At 50.1% G+C, this 19,425-nt stretch overlaps 2 protein-coding genes across 2 annotated transcripts in view; both read right to left on the bottom strand.

Annotated features, from left to right (window-relative positions):
* Nucleotides 1-5,007, bottom strand: part of EPUS_06168 (uncharacterized protein) — a gene marked incomplete at both ends in the record, with an annotated part of 5,217 nt that extends 210 nt beyond the window's left edge. The window contains 4 exons of the mRNA XM_007788015.1: nt 1-210; nt 260-872; nt 922-1,313; nt 1,360-5,007. The exon at nt 1-210 is cut by the window's left edge and continues 88 nt beyond it. Coding sequence (XP_007786205.1) covers nt 1-210; nt 260-872; nt 922-1,313; nt 1,360-5,007 — 4,863 coding nt within the window. The remainder of the gene's footprint in view (nt 211-259; nt 873-921; nt 1,314-1,359) is intronic.
* A 551-nt stretch (nt 5,008-5,558) lies between these two features.
* EPUS_06167 (Dynein heavy chain) lies at nt 5,559-18,685 on the bottom strand (the record flags this gene model as incomplete). The annotated part of the gene is made up of 3 exons (XM_007788014.1): nt 5,559-6,008; nt 6,064-18,356; nt 18,403-18,685. 3 exons carry the CDS (start codon nt 18,683-18,685, stop codon nt 5,559-5,561), a joined length of 13,026 nt encoding a protein of 4,341 aa, XP_007786204.1.
* Between the last annotated feature and the right edge of the window lie 740 nt (nt 18,686-19,425).

Here is a 19,425-nt window from a genome sequence, read left to right as displayed (position 1 = left end):
GGCAAACAAACCCGGCAGGAACCTCTCCACTCTCCTTCTCGTTTCTTCCCAGATCTTCTCACTCCCTTCGCCCTCGTCTGCTTGCCTTTCCTGCTTCTCACTCTCACCCTCATTCTCATTCTCGCCCCCCGTCCCCACAGCCTTGGCTTTTGGCAGCGACGATGCCGGCGGAACCAAATATCCCGCATCCGCCATAACGAGCAGGATGTTCTTCAGACTCTCCGGGATCTGCTCTTCCAATAACCCGCCGTAATCATACTCGCCCCTCACCTTCCCCGCCAGCCCCGGCTCTCCCCTGCTCCCGAGCCTGCTGCTGTCCACTATTCATCAGCCGATCCAGCACCTCCAGCACGCCAAGCCAAACATCCAGCATCTTGCCCCTCTCGGCCAGACGGACGAGGTAGTATAGATATACTTTGCAGAGAAGGCTAGCGGCTTGAGTTCTCGTCTCGCTCATGCCGGCGGGGTCGAGGGTGTAAATTTCGGGTTTGAGGAGGCGGCGGATCAGTGGAAAGAGGACTTCAGTGAAGATGGCGAGCCATTCGGTATCCTCTTGCTGATCCTGCTGCTGGTCTGCTTCTTCCCTGTCGCCGTCGGTAGTGGTGGTCGTTGATGGTATTGAGGATGACGAGGAGTAGGAAATGAGTTCGGGGGAGAGTAGACAACGTTGAAGGTAGGAGAGGGCTTGGTGTCGGATTTCGCGGCAGAGGTTGACGCACTGGGCGGAGAGGGTGCGGAAAATGGGAGACCAGTAGGTTGCCCAGGCCTCGTTACGTTCGAGGTGGGATTTGGAAATGAATTCGGGTATGCGGGAGGTGAGTTGGTAGATGAGGGAGATAGCTTCGGTGCCTCGGGTTATGATGGCGTTGTCCCTGGTACGGTTATAAATAACACTACGATGACTTGACGACAAAAACTTACTGTGGCTTGGCCTGCTTCTGCTGTGGCCTGCCTCGCCGAGAGCCAGCATCTCTCCTCTGAGCTTGAGCAGCCCCGACGCTGGCGGCGGTGGCAAAATCGTTCGCCAGCGAGACAGCAGATTCATAGTTATCCGCAGCAATAATTGGCGGATCAGCTTTCACAGTCTTCTCCAGAATGTCGAAAACATTCTGTGACTCGTCCTTGTGACGGTGTAACCTCTGCAATATTGACCAAAAATCTGGAGAATTTGCAAGCTCATTCTTCAAGGGCTCCGGCGAGGAAACGATCTGCGAAAGACCCGGGACTACAGAGACAGCCGTGTGGTCGATTGTGCCATCATCAAAACTCGAGATAGCATGAAGTACCACTGGTGTACGCATGAAGTCATGTTCCTTGGTCCGTTAGTGGCACGCACATCTGGGAATGGATAACACTTACATAGCTAGCTTGGAGCAGACGAAGCAGGTAATGGACAACTCGTACGGCAGCAAGAGGGTGCAAATTAGCAGCATCTCTAACAAGCGTTTGTAGACATGCAGTAAGGCTCTCCCCAGCGGCACTGACTGTAGATTGATCCCTTAATACAATCTTCGTCGCAAGTTCTAATAGGAAGACCATGCCTGGATTGTAGACTGGACCGGTTTGAATTGGGCCGTGTCCATTTGGTTGAGAAGGAGGAGGGGGCCTATCTGGTTTCACGATTACGATTGGAGACGACTCGTCTGGCAATTGCGAGAGGATCAGATTCACAAGAGGTGAAACGAGCTTCGCAGGAAGCGCGAGGATGTTAAAGAGAACTCCATCCGTCTCGCATGCTTTGATGCAATCAACAGTGCACAGAGTGTTTTCCAGCTCCTCGTCGGTTGGCTCGGGCGGATCACCAGCAGCATAGCTCGACAGGTAGGAGGTGAAGGCAGAAAGGATGCCGCTGTCGTTCATGCGGCCATCACGATCGATGACTTGCGACGGTGGTTGAAGCGGGATTGGAGGAAGGTCGATCAAAGGCATGGTCCCCGGTGGAAACTGTATCAACCGATTGACGAATAAATTTACAAGTACCTTGATGAGATGAATCCAGCTGTCTCTGAGCACTCCTTCGTTGCCGTGCAAGATCCTGAACAGAAGAACGGTTGCCAGTTGGGCTCTGAAGTCTCGACCAAAGTGAACGGCAAGCTCACTGACCATAACAGTCTTCTTGCCCGCCTGTACTTCTGTGTTGAGCGCAGTGGTCTTTTCAGTCGTGAGGGTACTGATAGTGCACAAGCTGTGTACGATGCGATCAAATGCTTCGGTAAGGCCATAACGGGCGGCTAATTGGGCGCATTGATCAAAGCCGTTAACAACTCGAGAATACACTACGTCATCCGAAGCTTGCATAAAGACATAGCACAGCGTAGCTACGATCGGCTTCCAAGTGGCTGCGAGCATATCAGCATCGTAGGCATTTGTATCACAGATCGCAAGGTCGCCAACACTCCCGGCCTTCATTAGCAGTTCTTTCCAAGCGTAGTCAAAGGCATGCTTGTTGTCGTGCTCGTCGGGTAGAATGATCTCGCTGTGCTTGATAGAATCATATATATCCTGCAGGTACTGAGGGTCGAAGTCCTTGCCCGCGTTGACGCCGCGAAGATTTTTGGCAAAATCAAGGTACGACATTCGACTTTGTTTCTTCACATTAGGATTATACAGGTCGGTATTGAGCATGATGATGCCGTACGTAAGGACGAAGGCTGCATCCTTGTCTGCCACCACACTCGACTCTGTACTCGAGCAGTACTGCTCCGTGAATACCGTAACGATACGCTCAATTAATTGAGATTCCCCTGGCAGGCGAAACGATCCAAGCAACGTTCGAAGCGCTTCATCGATGCGTTTCCCTTTAAAATCAAATAAACTCATATATGCTTTCAGAATATGTTCACTAGACTTCTTTGAGAGAAAATCTCCCAGTACTCTCTTTGATACTCGAGCCGTGCCCCTGAAGAATTGCGCTATTTGTAGAGGATCGTCTGGATCTTTGATGATGCTGTTCGAGGCAAGGTAAGCAATGCCAGCCTTGGGGCTCTCATTGAACTTCATCGCTCCAAGTATGATGATCTTCTTCCGTTCCCTCTGTTTTCTTAGCCTTACGAGATCTGGTCGGTCTCGAGGAGGTGCTGGCTGTTCAAGTCTCTCAGCCATAGATTGGACGAAGCCCAGTAAGGCGTCTAAGCACAAAGGCGGAACATTGGTTGTACTCCAGGTGGCCGAATCTGGAAATGCATTTCGCGAGAGCAGTCCAACCATGTCTTCACATAGGTCGGCTCGATCGACTTCGCAATCGTAGTTCACAAAGAGCTCTGCCATAAACGATGGCATGCGTACCAGAGCGCCTATGCTTTCGACCATGGATTCTCGCGCGTCAGGCCGTCGTGAGCCGCCTTCCAAGCCGAGCTTTTGGCGGTCTTTGACAGGTACAGGTGTTGATCGCCCACTGCTAGCCTGCGACGGAGGTGGTTTGACGAGCTTGGGAGCTTGAGGAACCCCTTCATATAAAGCTGGATCGATACCTGGCTCTTGCGGAATATCAACCCTTGGATGTAAGCAAGCAACGAGATAAGACAAAAAGAGTTCCTGCTGCAGCTTTAGGACTTCTCGACATGTCTGAAGAAGAGTTCCCGCCACCCTGAGCGAACCATTGAGAAGAAGCATGTTTTCCGATCTGACTAGCTGGAAGAGATGTCTGCAAAGGTCGTCTTTTGCCAGCTGGGACAGCCTTGAGTGCTTCGCAATTGACGGCCCAGCCACTTCCAGTACAACGTCGATTATTCTCAAAGCCATTATCCTCATGGTGTCAGTGTGTTGTCGATTATGAGGATCTAAAAGGTCAATGAGTGCTCGGAACAGCTCTCTAATTGAGGGCAGCGAGTATGGCTTGGCCACGATCATCGCAAAATCAGCATCTTGAGCAGATGCTGCCGCCTCTGGCTCTGGCTGGTCGTCATCCGCCCGCCTCTGGGGCGTCTCATCATCGCTAACACCTCCATCTGACCTTGTGTTGCGTGGGGAAACCACGGAGTCGCCGTTGACGGAAGGGTCCATCTTGACACCGTCAGATGACGCGACCAGGACAGAAGCTATTTTCTCCTGTCCTAATGACTCGCTCTCTCCATCAATCGCTTTCAGACGCCCAAAGATGACCTGACACATAGATATCATCGCAATTTCTGCTGACCTACGCAGTACTTCTGACAACCGTGATTGACAGCACATACTCAGACCAGTCTCCATCATTTCGCAGACGTTCTCGTCACCAAGCACGTGACCTTCTGGTCTTGACAACATACTTTCCATAAGCTTCAAGATTCGGAGAAGCACAATCTCATCAGCGGATGAATCACTCGCTTCGAAGCGGCAGTGAGTAATCGCCGCAGAGAGTAACTGCATAGCTAAGGCGATTCTGGGGGACTCCAAAGTGATGAGGTTGTACGCGAAGAACTTTGTAATCGCGATGACAGCCAACGAAGTGATAGCGGCAGAGGTGGACGACGAGCGAATCACCTGTAGAAATGGATGTAGTAGTGCTGGCGCATCGAAGGACTGTATGTCCTTGCATCCTGCCAAATCGCTCCTGAGCTGAGCAAACGCGGACATTAACGGATTGTCTTGCTGACTCTTCCCTCTTTGGCCACGTAGGCCCCATCGACCAGCAAGGGTGTGGTCGCCGCCGTTCAATGAAGTTGCACCAGGGTCAGGTATGCTTGGTATCCTCTTCTGCTCCACAGACAAACGGCTTCTTGAAGACGGTCTTGCACGCTCTACGCCCTGTGTCCTCCGACTCCCGCCTCCAAGAATAGCTGACACTGACGACTGCCCGGGCCGCCCATGCTTTCGCATCGCGGAGGTTATGGTGACACATTCTGTCGTGATGAGAGCAACAGGGTTCACCGTTATCGAAATGGTCATCGGCATGGACATTTCCTTATATCTCGGCGAATGATGACTGTGTAATCGTGGAGGCACCCCGTCGTTCTGGGAGGAGACCAAGGAAGTAGCAGTTTCGAAGGGAACTTGTGGTGTAGCGGAGATTGGTACGGCATCATTCATCCTTGACAAGCAGTTTCAAAAGTATGTGGAGATGCAGAGAGGGCGATCAATGAGCTGTGGTGTCCATTCCGGTGACAACGTCCAAATGTGTGTGCCGTGCTTAATTGCATAACGTACCTAGAGACACCAAGTGGACTAGAGATATACCGTTCCGACCTGCATATCTTGAACCAGCGCAGACAGACATGGGGCTCTGGACAGAGTTGTCCTCTGGTCAACATCCAGAGACGTTGCGGGCATTGATAATGGCAGGTATTCACGAGAGGTCTCGGGTATAGCTGCTGCCCAGAATACTGACTCCTGGAAGACAGCGACCAGGAGCACGAGCGCTTGGAACTTTGGTCTTGAATCAACCTGAAATTCCTGCAACTCACTGACGGGTTCTTTAATCGAAACATCATGCTAGTGACCATGCAGGCCGGGGGTATATGCTTCCAATAATCCGCCAACGCCAACAGGCCTACAAATAATCCCTCCCACGCCAGCATGCCACACTCCAGTCGCAATGCAACACAAATTTGAGCGAACAGTTCGGACTCCAACACCATTGACTATGCAGCATCAGCCGCCAATTGCTCCTCCTCATCCAGCAAATCAGAAATCTTCTCTAGATCCGCAATCATTCTCTGGCCCTGTCCAACAAGCAAAAGCTTTTCTGCATTCGGCGGCAAGCCCAAATATGTTGGCGGCTCCCGTTCAGGCAACTTGGTAACCCATGCAGAGAAATCCTGTATGGTCCGCCCACTCGGAGCTGTGAGGCCCTCATCACCCTCTCCGCCTTCGGCAAGTTTATGGTCGTCCTCAAACGCAGCAGGATCGAGGACTTTGGAAACAAGCTGTCCCAACAGATCGAAATCGCTTTCATCGTCGATCTTTCCCCCATACATCTCAGTAACAAGCGTGCGCAGTAGATCCCAGGGCAGCTTCGCAGGCGGAACATTGGATCTGCCCTGAGCAACTATGTCAATCCACGTATCTATTATGACAGCACAGCATTCATACTACAAGCTGATTAGCCAAGTGTGTAGATCTTCGGGAATGGGATCGAGAACTTACATCACTATCATTGAACTCCCAAAAGCCCTTCCATCCAAGCGTTGGGGCATAGCGTAGCCGTTCCTGGATGACAGCATGCAAAAAGGAAAGCAAGAAGTAAACTCTGGCCTTCTCAACCGGCGGTCTGCTTGCTCGGACCGACAGCGACGAGATCGAGTCTTTCATATTACCCCGGATGCCTGCAGGCTGCTCGTATTTTAGGATTCTGGAGGCTCTAATTAAATTGGCTGGTATCTTGGGGCTTGATTCCATCGACAGGAACAATCGGAAGTCAGCGTGTGGCTTCAGTGAGGTCAGCCGCTTCTCCAAACTCTGCAGCCACTGAGGTGCCAGATGCACATTCTTTACCAGAACCCAAGTGCCGTTGGCAGCAGCGTTACTGATGGCTTTGTCGGCGCTCGCTGCGCCTTCACTTGAACCCATGGCAATGCTTGCGCAGATTGAACGGGTTGCCACCACCAGTCCATCGACCTTGTAGCTTGCATCAAAGCCTGGACTTGAACTCAAAGCGATTGGTGTAGGAGCTGTGACCTGCTTGACAACCGTGCCGAGGTCGTCAACATTATCAAAGAACCCCTGCCCGAAGATTGTCGCGACGAATTCCTCTGCTGCTGGGATGACACGATCAAGCCTCAGGAGCCTGACAATTAGCATAGACCAAAGTCGCTGGTCTACGGCTGTTGCATCAGAGCCCCAGATGGCGGGTACAGCATGCTCCGCATGTTCCTCTGTCGCCAGTCTGGCCCATTCTTGTTCGGTTACACCCGAAAGACGTTCTTTGACCAAGGGGATGTGCGAGACTGAAGACAAGACCTCGGAGCGTTGCTCTGGTGTAGTGGAGATGTCTGAACCGGTAATACGCTGGTCTAGCACGACATCTAGAACCGCGCGATCCAGCTTGTACGGTGACGCTCGGGCTAAAAGCATGGCCAGAGTGACGCAATCCTTTTGAAGCAAGGACATCGATGTGCGACGGTAAGTTTCAATGAAGATATTTCGCAGGATGATCTCGCCTCTCTTCGACAGATTTGTCTCAGCGGACAACTTCATCATGTCGTGGAGCACGAAGTTGAAGATATCGAGGAAGTACTGCAGGGAGAATTGATAGGAGTGGTTGAGCTGATAGAGCTGCTCGAGAACGGCAAAGATGGCGCTGCACGCGTTGGCGATTCCGCTATACTCACGAGTGATACTGTCTACCTCAGCCATGACCCCCTCGGTTTCTATCATCTTCTTGGAGATCTCCGTGGCTTCCTTTTTCAGCGTCTCAAGTGTTTCAATGACGTGGTCGTCATCTAGTATGTTTCCCCGAGATTCATTCAGGGCTTGCAGTAGTTTCCGTTCGAGCTGTCGCAGATTTGCAGTAAATTCACCTTGCAGCTTGATGAGACTGGACCGCCTGTGGTCAACTTCAGGACGTTCCGCCTTCAAAATTCCGTCGAGTGATTGCGTTCGCAGGCTGCTTCGAGTGATGGTAAAATTTACGAATGTTGCGCGGCTGCAAATGTCTGGTGGAAATGCAGCTGAAGGATCTCTGGTGGACATATAGAGCTTGAAAGCCGGCGAAAAATCAATCTCTTGTTTGCCAAGTTGGATAAGGACTCTACCACCGGTTTTCTGATACTCCTTGTTGAGGACGTGGTTTAGAATTGGGTCCATATGCTCAGCGTCCTGGATCAGGATTGAGTTGCCGAATCTGAGGGCACTCTCCAGCTGTTTGATAAACGTGGCATCAAGGAAACTTGTCACCGTCAGCTTCCGATCCTTGTTCTCTCTGCGCAGGAACTCGGTTGTCCGACCAGACGGGTCAATGATAAGAGGATACCGATTGAAGCGCTGAAGGATAACAGCGTTCTCAGTACACAGGTCATCCACAGGTAGCGAATTTTCCTGCCACCGTAGTCGTTCATCCGCATTAGAGAGGTATTCTGTGACCGGATTATTGGGCTTGCATGCGATCCCTGATAGCGATAGGTGATTCAGCCAGTCGGCCACCATGCCCCTCCGGTCGTTCTGGTCATAGAAACCTGCATATGCTAGGAAAGCAGCAGCGATGAGGACGTCGCCAATCAAGGTCTTTATTTGTGTTTCGAATGACTTGCTGCCACCTTCCCAACGCATGCGCTCTTGAGACAGGCTGTTCAGTAAGCTGACGCTTCGAGACACCTTGGACTGTACCCGAGCCATCTCTGTTTTGATGGACTGAGTCTCGCTGATCAGTGCGGCATATTCTGACTTGTAGGTGGAGATACTCTCTTCCAGCTTCGTGATGGTGTTCTCAATAGCCTTCGCTTCAGCTTTCGTTTGCAGTGCCTGTTCCTCAAGCTGAGCGACCTCTTCGCGAAGTGGACCAACACGATCCAAGATTTCGGAGAAGTCTACCTGTGCTTGAACCCATTGAACAAGCGGTCCACAGGCTTTACTGGCTCGATTGACTCGCTCGTAGGTGAAATCTTCGTTCGAAAGATAGTCGTTTCTCATCCTTCTGCGCAGATTTGGTGTCATCTGATGCTCGTTGTCATAATTGACTATGCTTGCTATAAAATCATCACGACGCACGATTCCTTGTATGGTTTTCCAGCTATCAGCACGATGGCCAAGCAATGTGCAGACAGACTCGAGAGCAAGCTTGACACCGGCTGGAGGGTTTCCCATTGACCTAACCTCTGTAAGGTGCTGCCGCTTGATGTTGCTTACACTTCGCTGGGCTTCGAGGACAGCGGGCTCGGCTTTCGCTAGGTCATTTTCCACAATCTCTCGTCGCTGCGCAACCTCCCTGTCGTGCTTTTCTAAAGCGGTTTGGATCTCGAGCGAAGCTCTCTTCCGTGTTTCGGCTTCTCGTTGGTCGGCGATCATGCGCTGCAATTTCTCATTGGCTTCTGCATCTTTTCTCTCCAACTGCTCTTTCTTCTCGGCAAGACTTGCTCTAAGATCCCGAACTTTGTCGACGGTGTCTCGGAGCTTCTCAAGGCCCACATTCAGATGTCGTTGTTCCTCTTCGAGACTCTCACGCTTCTCATTGAATAGTCGGACATAATGTGAGACAAAATCAATATAATGACGAGGTGTCAAGTATGTGACTCTTCCATGTTGTCTTTCCATCCGCGCGTTCAAACGGTGGATGGAGTAATGGACATAGACCATTGCATTGATGATAGCGTCCCTGTGTGAAGCAGGCAACGAAAGGTTACGACAGGCTAGAGGTATACTGTCTGGTGCCGTGAAGCCTTGCTTATCGAGATCCATGGATTGCGTGAGCTCTAGCCCGACTTGATAGAACGCCTGATCTGACCAATCGCCCATCCAGTTCAGCACGCAGCGGTTGAACAAGGCTGGACTGGTGGCAGCCTTGGAGGAAAGGCCTTCTTGAGGTGGATTCATGGTGAAGACCACATGAAGATTCTTCACGATTTGTTGCGTGAACCATTTATACAGCTCTTCCTGGGAGTCAAGGAGTAAGCCTTGTCTTTGGGCACCCTCTTTACAGGCTGTCATGAGGGAGGAATGCTCATCTCCCTCGAACAAACCGGGGACTTCACCGTTAGCAAGCAGCGTGTTCATTCTTTCCAAAAATCCCGAGTCTAGGACATTCGATTCGTCCATAATGAAGCATATCTTCTCGCCTCTGCAACCGCAGGCCCGCAACACGCCTCTCAGGTCCTCGTCAAAATCTTCCGCAGAATAATTGCCATGGACCTTGATTTGAAAGATCTTGAAGCCGTTCATCCAAGCAACAAAGCGAGCAAGTGTTGTCTTCCCACTGCCACTCACTCCAATCAATATCAGATGCCCCTGTGGCTGTCGGAAGACTCGGTCGATGCGCAGTGCGTGCTCAAGGACATCGTTGAAAAGGACCAATGGCACATCGACTTCTTCCTCACAGAAAGTCTTGAGTCGAGCTTTGACAAATTCACGAAGCTGCTCTTGATCGACGGAGACATAATTTCTGGAAAGCCAATTCGAGAAGAGAATCGGAACCTGCAGGGCAACCTCTACATCTACAGTCGGGAAATGTTCCAGAGCTACCCTTCGCACCAAGTCAGCCGTCCAGATTCGCTCTTCCTCCAGAACCAGCCGATCTTGGAACAGCCTTAGAGCTTCGTGAGCCCAAATTCGTACCAAGCCTTCAATTGATAGACTGTCCAGAGGCCTGATGGCCTCATAGACACCACGCACCCATCGAGTCAATTCACGAGGTGAGTATACATAGTGAGGTTGAATTTTAGCACTGAATCTTGCTTGTGACTCTGAATAGAATTGTACCATGGCTTTGGTCAAGGCGCCTGAATAGCCCCGGAGTAGAGGAATGATCTTCAGAATAGCAGTGTTGAACGTACCATATATCTGGCTCAAAGATAGTTCTCCAGGATAATCTACCATTATGAGAGGTGCATGTCGCAGGAATCGTGCTCCTAGCGGATGACGACCCGCATCGGTTGGCGGATTGCAGGCTCCCACGAACTGAATTCTGTCTAAAGTCACCCACGTTTTGTCTGACGTCTTCCAGAATCCGTTCTGCTCTACAAGCTGACGGAGGAACGAAATGGCTCGCTGCGTGCCATAGCGATCTGGAGAAGGCAAATTGATCTCATCACAGAAGACAACAAGCCACCGGCCAATTTGGGTAGGTGACAGAACGACTCCGTTCAGCGTCTTTCGATACTCACAATACTGGTCGAATGTCTTGATGAGCAGTTCAGGAGTCGTCGCGCTGGAGAAATTCAGACCAACGACTTCCATATTGGGAAGCTTTCGTAACGCGCTGAATAATGTCATTGTCTTGCCTGAGCCTGGTGGACCGCATAGCATTAGCGGCTTATGCTCAGCAAGCCACGAGTAGAGGATGTGTTCATGCCGAATGGTATCCAGTGTAGGAATGATGAGATCTGTTCGGGTTACAGAATGGGTATTGACCTCCACCGTGGGAACTTGGGCCAGCCATGTTGTCCATTGTGCCTGTGGCAATGTCACGTCGAAATCTATCAAGGAGGCTGCCTCTGCCATGGGAGGAAGGTCAACGTTGGAGAGGGCTCCAACGTAGTCACCAAAGGCTTTTCTCTCTGGAAATGGACAGTCGCCAGAGAAGGCCCAGACTACAGCGAGCAGCATCTTCCGAGAGATAAATGCTTCCATCTGCTCCACATCCAAAGGAAACTCATTGTGCTGAATGTTATACTCGAGCACTGTCCGGCAGACTTTACTCAGAAGACCAAACAGGCTGTTGAGTGCTCGAATGTCTGTAAACTCCATGATGTGCGAGTAATTTCGTGCTACTTCAAGGGCTTGCAAGAGGAAGTCGTTTCGAAGCACGATCTTCCTGAGCATATCGATCAACTCTGTCTGAGAACTGCTGGTGGCTGTGGATGCCGTGCCGGCATTTGCCGTGTCCTCATCAAGATCTTCAAAGGTTTTAATTTTCAAACCTTCGAGATAATTATCGATGATCATGTTCGATGTTACGGTATCGTCGCTAAACCAGACCATACCGCAACGACTGACTGTCGCGAGAGTGGCGTATTTCAAAGTCTCGACTTCAAACATGATGCGGACATTAGACGGAATGCTAAGACGTTCTCCATTGGGAAGAGTCAGGAGCTTGTTATCGTCAAGAACACTGTTCAGGTTTTCCACCCATTCAGGATCAACATCTCCATCGAAGACGATCCAGTGTCTCTTAGCATCTTCTCCGCGGAGGTTGTCGACAATCTTCCGGATAATGCCAGTGAAAAGGCCATCTGTCCATTCTCGAGTCGTGCTGTCAAGGCTGCCATATAGAGCCTCCTTTGACATTACCTTTGAATCGATGATATGCGAAACTCCTTCTGTGCCTTCAACCACTTGCAGGGCTTGCAGAAGCACTTTCCAGATGGAAGACTTACCAGACCCTGAACTGCCCACCATCATCACGCCGTGGTGGATCTTTTGTATCTGATTCAGTTGAAGGATCTTTGTCATCCATGCGTCCGTTGTTAAGAAGTTTTGTTCTTTTGCGATTCTCTGAATGGCAGCATCCAGCTGTCCAGTCTCGGCAGCGATGTACTCAATGCCTGGGAAGTCTTCCTCTTGTATGTTCAGCAAGGTTTCGACGTCGTCTCGGATGAGCTTGGGAGCTATGGTCTCACGAATACTCTGAACAATGATTTGAGACTCGATAGCTGCATCGTCTGGATCCAACTGCCTCGAAGGAGCGGTAATTCTGGCTCTTTTCAGTCCTCCAGAGCTAACAAGTACACTTTTCAGCGCTCGCAGGCCGAAGTCATAATGAGCTTGTCTTGTGAGTTGCGATGAGCAGTGATCAAAGAAGGGCACAGTCTGCTTCGAGAGCGCCTTTGCTTGCTTGAAGCCCTGGGAGAACAACATGACTTCTGCAATGAGCTCTTTGTCAGGCTTGGACATCGCAACACTTCTAAACAATTTCTTCAGGTTGTCCGGCAGATTGGATCGTCCGGCATATCCTGGATTCATCGTGATGAAGATGCCAGTGTCCGAGTTGACTCGGAGTCGTCGTCCAACGAGCTCAATCTGAGCATTTTGCTCGTCATCGCCATGCCTAAGACCAATCTGTATATTCTGAATCTGCTGCGACACGGCTGACAGAATCCTCTCCTCGAGCCTGTTAAACTCATCGAAACAGCCCCAGGCGCCGACCTGACAGATACCAAGGAAAATCCGGCCCATCGCCTGGAAGTCAAAGGTATCGTCACAACAGAAGACGAGGGTAAACCTTCCTAATTGCAATCCCAAAGCTTTTACGGACTCTGTTTTACCTGTTCCCGCTGGACCATAAGGAGAGCCTCCCAAACGTTGGCACAGGGCTTGTGTCAAAGTCAAGAAACAACGGTCGGTAAGTGGCGTTCGGACAAGACGGTCAGGAACCCCCAAGTATTCATAGCCATAACTTAATTTCGCGTTAGCCATATGGACCTGTAACCGCTGAAGGGGTTCAGGGACTTCTGCGCTATAGATGTATCGCATTTGCAAAAGCCAGAGATAATGATCGGGCGATGAAGCTTTCGCCGCGATCAATTTTGCTAAAACGTCGCGTTGGTGCACGAATTCGGTAATCAGGTGCTCACACTTTCTGCGTGTAATGGAATCAAGGTCTCTGAGCACTGTAGCAGCTATGAGATTGAGAATGTGAATCTCTGAGTCGTAGATGCTTGTAAGGCTTGTTCCACCTCGTTCGAGAGCCCGTTGAACTAGCATCGTCCATGTGACTTGAGTTCCTAGTACAACCAACTGGGCTGGATAAGCAGCTAAATATCCTTCGAAGAGGGTAGTTTCTACCGACCCAGTCATGAATGGCTCAAATTGCGCAACTGCTTCCACGAGCATCTCCGCAAGTGTGAGCCTGACGTTATTTTCCAATGCAGCAAGCCAGTCATTTATCCTTGGGAACTTTATGAGTGACACTCCCTTCCTTAATGTCAGGGTTTCGCCTTCTCTTGAAGTAATGCCGATGATCGTGTTGTTGTCATCCACAATTAGGCCCGAAATTCCTGCGAACATCTTGTTGAAGTGCTTCGCTACGCGAGCTGTGTCGTTGCCGTTGCCTATCATCTCAAGCAAATCCTCGTCCCCCACGAAGTAGAAGCGAGGGAATGACACCCTTTCCCGTTCGAGATATTCTCCCAAGGCTTTCTGAATTTTGCTGAGGAGGTCTGCCAATCTCTCAAGAGATTTTTGCACGCCTGGTATGGTGAGGACGTCTAAGACGAAGGGCGACTTGTACACTTTCTTCATCACGGCAAAGAACTCTGTGTTAATGTTCTGAAAACGCATGGACTCGGTGGGCAGAAGATGTTTGATATCTGTGTTGCCAGAAAAGACACCCTCGAGGTAAACCCACTGCCTTTGCACATCGATCCAGACATCGAAAAGCACGTGAATGCGGTTCAACTTGTCCTCCCACGAAGACGCTTCCTCCTCGAACTCTTTGTAGTATGGTGAGTGACGCATTGCTTGCAGCGAGTTGAGGTTCTCGCTGCATTTGCTAAAAAGATCATCCCAGCCACGGATGAGTCGACATTTATTTTGGTAACTTACAAGCTCCAGCGCATAGTTCTGCCATGTATCGCGAACCTGCTTTACGAACTCCTCAAGCGCCATCTCTCCACGGGCCTGAACGATGATATCCTTGACAACCGTCTCAGTGCTGATGAGCTGCAGGTCCCAGACATCTCCGAGTGTCAATGACACTTCAGAGTAGCGCTTACCAGGCTTCAGCATCTTGAAGATTTTGATCCAGTGTCGTTCTCGCATGGCTTCGGACTTCAGATCAGAAAGAAGAGGGTTTGCTTTCAGCAGCTGCCTGAGCACACTCTGCACATGTTCAAAGGCTGCGTACTGACGCATTCTGCTCGGCATATCCTTGGCCACTTTGACAAGACTCTCAATGGACTGACGCAGCTTTCGGGTCTGAACGCTAGCCCACGGTGTCACTTTAAGCTCATCGATGCTCTGCCAGATATTGGAGAGAGCAGACCAGACAGCTATGAAGTCATGCACTTCTTCAAGAACACCCGCAAGGGTCGTCTCGGGACTACCCGGAATATCTAAGGATTCTTTTGCCTTTGACACCATCTCAGATTCCCTTTGTAGTTTCTCGAATCTGGATCGGAAGGATCCGAGCACTGAGGATGCTTTCTCAGGTTCAGTCGCACCCGAGACAGGCTTCTCTTCATTCCATTGGTCAATCGTCCCTGCAATTCTAGACTTGATCATCCGTTCTTCTGCCGTGATTTTAACTCTCCAAGCTTCGGTTTGATCCTCCACGACTTTGCTTTTGCGAGCCAGTATCTCTTTGAATGCCTCCCATTCATGGTTAATTTGGTCAATGGAGATCCAGTTGCTGGGAAACTGGTATCGTTGACGATTCAGTGTGGTTTGTCCCTGTCGGAATGTCTCCACTTCAGGCTCCCAATCCTTGGCTTTCCTTCGACACATTTGCACAGTTGTGATAAAGGCGACAGCTTGGGCTGTAGACGAAGCTTCTAAAGCCTGACCTTCGAGTTCATTACGGGAATGGGAGATATCATGCTGCACTTCCCTCATCCGCAATCCAAGTCTGCTACCAAACTTTGAAGCGACTTCACGTTGCCACTGATCATATTTGGCCGCAATCTTTGTTTGCACCTGGTCATAAACTATCGTCACGTTACCAAAGGTTTTCTTAAGGCTGGAAGTATCGAACGTTGATCGCGCTTGTCGAATCTCCAGAAGCGTTTGGTGCCAACTTGAAATGTCTTCGCCAAGGCTTTCGAATAGTTGATCAGATTGAAGGTCCCACAATGACTGATACCTGAACCAGTCCCTAAGATAGTCGGAGATTATTGAAACGGTTTTATCTACAATACCATATGCCTCATGCAGATCTTGTACGCAGCTCAAGGCGAGAGAGGTGAATCGGCTGTGATATTCGTCCTGACCGTGCGAGACGGTGGCCAATTGATACCTTGATGATTTTATGCGCTCGAGATTGCAGACCGTGCTCAACCATGAATCGAGATGCTCGAGCCAGCTACCCCGGGCATACTCAAGGGGGGGATCCAAATAAATGGTTTGATTCTGCATGGTCAGTTCATGGTAAAGGGTAGGAAAGACGACAGGCTCTTCGGTCTTGTTGAGACGTATACCGTCCACCTGTTCCATTTGCATATGGTCCTCGGACCGGTTAGAGTTGAATGCTGCTGACCACGAACCAAGGGCCTTTGCCAATCTTTCTTGAAGTATCTGCTCAATCTGCATATTGAGCCGCTCTACCCAGTCACCAAGATTTGCATAATTCTCCAGGTTTAGCTTGTCAATAGCGTTCTGTATCGACTCAAGCGTCGCAGAGAGGCTTGGAAATTCGAAAGCACACTTCTTGAGTTCCAGAATTGCGCTTTGAATCTTTTCGTTGATAGAAACCAAGGTAGAAGTTTTGTTGTGCAGAGTTTCGACTGATACAGCTAAATCCCTGACAAACTGCACATGTTCAGATTCACCTTTGCCAGACAGAGCTCCATCAAAGTCACCAGCTGGCTTCATGACAAGTTCGTACGAATGAACAAGGGATTCCCATCGAAGTGGCAATCCTTTGACAATGAGCGCCTGGGCTTCCTTTTGGTATCCAGCAAGCAGTGGCGCCACCTCAGACATTCCAGATATCGTACGAGTAGTCTGTACATAGCTTCGAGCACTCTCAATCATGCTGACCGCGTATGGATAGACGCGGCTGGCTTCTTTTGACATTGTGGAGATGGAGTGTGGCACCGGAAAATTTAGCCAGGACAGATTCCTGACTTCCTTGCAAAGAGCTATAACCTGAGTGTCGAAGTTAACGCCCAATTCGTACAGGTTACCCGAGGCCCGAGTACGCATAATTGTAAAGAGACGGCCAGATATAGCAAGCTTACGAGTCTGTACGTCGTGCACCCAAGATTCGTATAGGTGACGAGTATCGAGCTTTTTGCGAAACAGACTACTCTCGGTTTGCAATTTCTGACCGTCGGCATGGAGTGCCCAGTCCTCACCCAGCACTGCTTCTACCCTTCTCATGTAGCTCTCTAGCTGCCGTTCAATCTGACGAACCCAGATTATGGATCCGGAAACAGGTGGAAGATCCCGCAACTGAAACATGAGCGAGGCTTCGGAGTTGCTATATTGTTGCTTAAAGCGCTCCTGTAAGGCCGCGATGTCCTGCTTTACATTCTCCAACAGTTGAGCCTGGTACTCACCAATAGCACCACGCACTTTCGGACGGACTAAAAGAGCGTTGAATTTAGAAAAGACACGAAACATTTCGTTGGCAGTTTTGGCGGTGGCTAATCGATCTCGTAATCGAGCAATAATTGAGTTCTCAACGCGAGAAGTCCGCTCGTTGTATTGCACTTCTGCTTGCACCCAGAGACGAGTGCCTTCAGCCGACGTTTCCAGCACGTCCACGTCTCTGATAGCAGCGTATGCCTCCGAGACCTCGTTGACGGCATTTACATCGCCCATCTCTTCGGTGGTAGCAGCAGCGCTACCCTTTACCGTCCCATGGAGCTGTGAATAGGAGGACGTCTCAGGACCAAGTACGCTTAGTATGGTCTTCTGAAGTTGCTCATGGTTATGTCTGAATGTGCTGATATACTTCAAGCGCTCTTGTGTCAGAGAGTGTCTCGGAATGACCTTGATCGGGATGAATTTCTCGTTGCGCCTCCGAGTAACGTCGCGCGCCACATTGGTGAACTCCTTCAGATTTTCATCCCATGCCCTCCAGATGGACTTTGTGACTTTCATTACCGAGGTAAATTCTTGGTAATCAAGGTGCATAATGACGCGCCCATTCAGCAAGCGATGTATTTGAGCATCAAGATCTCCAGAGATAGCCTCGACGAGAGCCAGAGTCCGCCGTATTGGATATGAACTTATTCTCAACTTCCTGTTGAGGTGCGAGAAAATCGTGTTCAGCGCATCTTCAACCTTCTCCAAGGAAGGCGCAGTAAGCAGGTCGGGCAGTGGAAAATCGTGCATGAGCACGTTGTATTTTTGAACCTGATCCATTGCTTCTTTCAGGCCAGTGTCGGCTGAGAAGCTTAGGGTCGCTCCATATCTTTTCGCGTGCCGAAGGGCATCCATGGTCAGCTGCACTCCGTCACTACGTAACTGTTCTTCGATGTTGGCGAGAACAGATTCCATTGAGAGCCAAAAATTGATCTCCTGGGCCGCCGTGTCACACTCTGCATCCCTAGACATCTTTGTAATCGTCCGAATGGACTTAATCCAGCCATTGGCGTGATTGTGTAAGCTGTTTAACACCTTGCTGTTCTCCAGAGCGCCATTTGGAATAAAATCCAGCGAAGGCTTAGCATTTTGAGATGCGGCATCTGCGAGAGCTGCTCTAATGAGGTCATGGAGCGGCAAATGTAGCACTGGTATGTCTATGTTTTGTTGTAGATGTAGCAGGTTCATCTCCAATTCCGCAATCTTCTTCTTTGCTCCAGGCACACCACCCTTTGCTTCGGAGTCAGGGCGACTCTTGCTAACATGAGTGACATCTTGAGTCGAGGCATAGGCATCGAAACAGGGAGCTAAGGCGAAATGTACGATTGAGTGAAGTATCTCGAAGGGTGACACAGACGCTCCGGGATTTCGGGACGAATGCTTCAGTGAAGCCAGACCAGGAAGGTTGATAACTTGAAGTTGAGAGGGCAGAGGAAGTCGAGCATCGAGCGGTGTCGGTCTCTTGATGAAAGCCACAGAGGCAACAGTTGTGGACGCAAAAGACAATTCGGACGAGATCGTATAGGCATACTTTTCCACGGGAACTGGGGTTCTTAGCAGATGATCCACAAACGGATGAATGTCACCTACCTGTATCTGAGTCTGGTGCACCAGGATGTTCCTCCTCGATAATATCTTTTTGAGCGTAGAGCGCCACCTGCGCCTCAGAAGCAAATCTAGCGCATCGATCTATGGAGTCGGCCTGCTTTGCCTTGGACAACAGGCTTCCCACTGCTTCTAGCTCTCTCCTAGCTGCTCCTAACGTTATTTGAAGGACTTCTGACAGATGCTCAAGGACCACGAGCGGATCCGTTGGCGGTGGACGGTCTAGGGGGGGGAGGCCGTTTAATGGCGTAGAAGCGATGACCTCCATTTCATTGCTGCTTATTATCACATCAGAGATGGGAAAGGCATCCAAAGATAAGCATGTTGACAGCTATTGAGACAGATGCTATGGCGATCCTTGTGCGTGTTTGGCCAGAAGGGGTGGTCGATAGTACATTAGCGAAGCAGAAAATGCGACCTCGGTTTCCAGATTTGGAGTCGTCAACTTACATTTTCAAGTTACGCGTTGAACGCGGAGAAGCAGGGGGAGGGGGTTGCGGATGGTGCTTCGTTGCAGAAATACCGGTCACCATCTTGCCAAACACAAGCTATTTACTTGACAAACTTTTGCAACCTGGTGCTCTATCTCGTACATTCCTTCCAATCAATCTTGACATCACTGGAAGAGGTATCAGTGACTAGAAAATAGCTTTCACCTGAGCGTCCACACCGAAACCCAGGTCTAGCGTGCCTCTACCTCAGAATTAAGATTATATTATTTTGAAAAGGCTGCTCTTTTACCACTAAGGACGGCTCTGTGAGATGCGGATGTCGCTTACAGGTGCGCTCAACACCGGAGGGAAGGAACGACTAGACCTAATGATTGAGGGTCTGACTAGGGATCTCTGAGTGCGAACTTCAAGAACCACAACATTATCTAAATACGGGAGGTGTAAATCGAATCTCAACTCATTCTCCGCTCTGTTCTGCGCCTAACCCGGTCCATCTTTCACTTGTGCTGCTCAATTGCCGCTCTCAAAGCTTTCTCGTTCGCTCCGACAACCTCTC

The sequence above is a fragment of the Endocarpon pusillum genome (assembly GCF_000464535.1).
Source record: "Endocarpon pusillum Z07020 unplaced genomic scaffold C708003, whole genome shotgun sequence".
Lineage (NCBI taxonomy): Eukaryota > Fungi > Ascomycota > Eurotiomycetes > Verrucariales > Verrucariaceae > Endocarpon > Endocarpon pusillum.
This window is presented reverse-complemented; position numbering and strand designations above follow the sequence as displayed.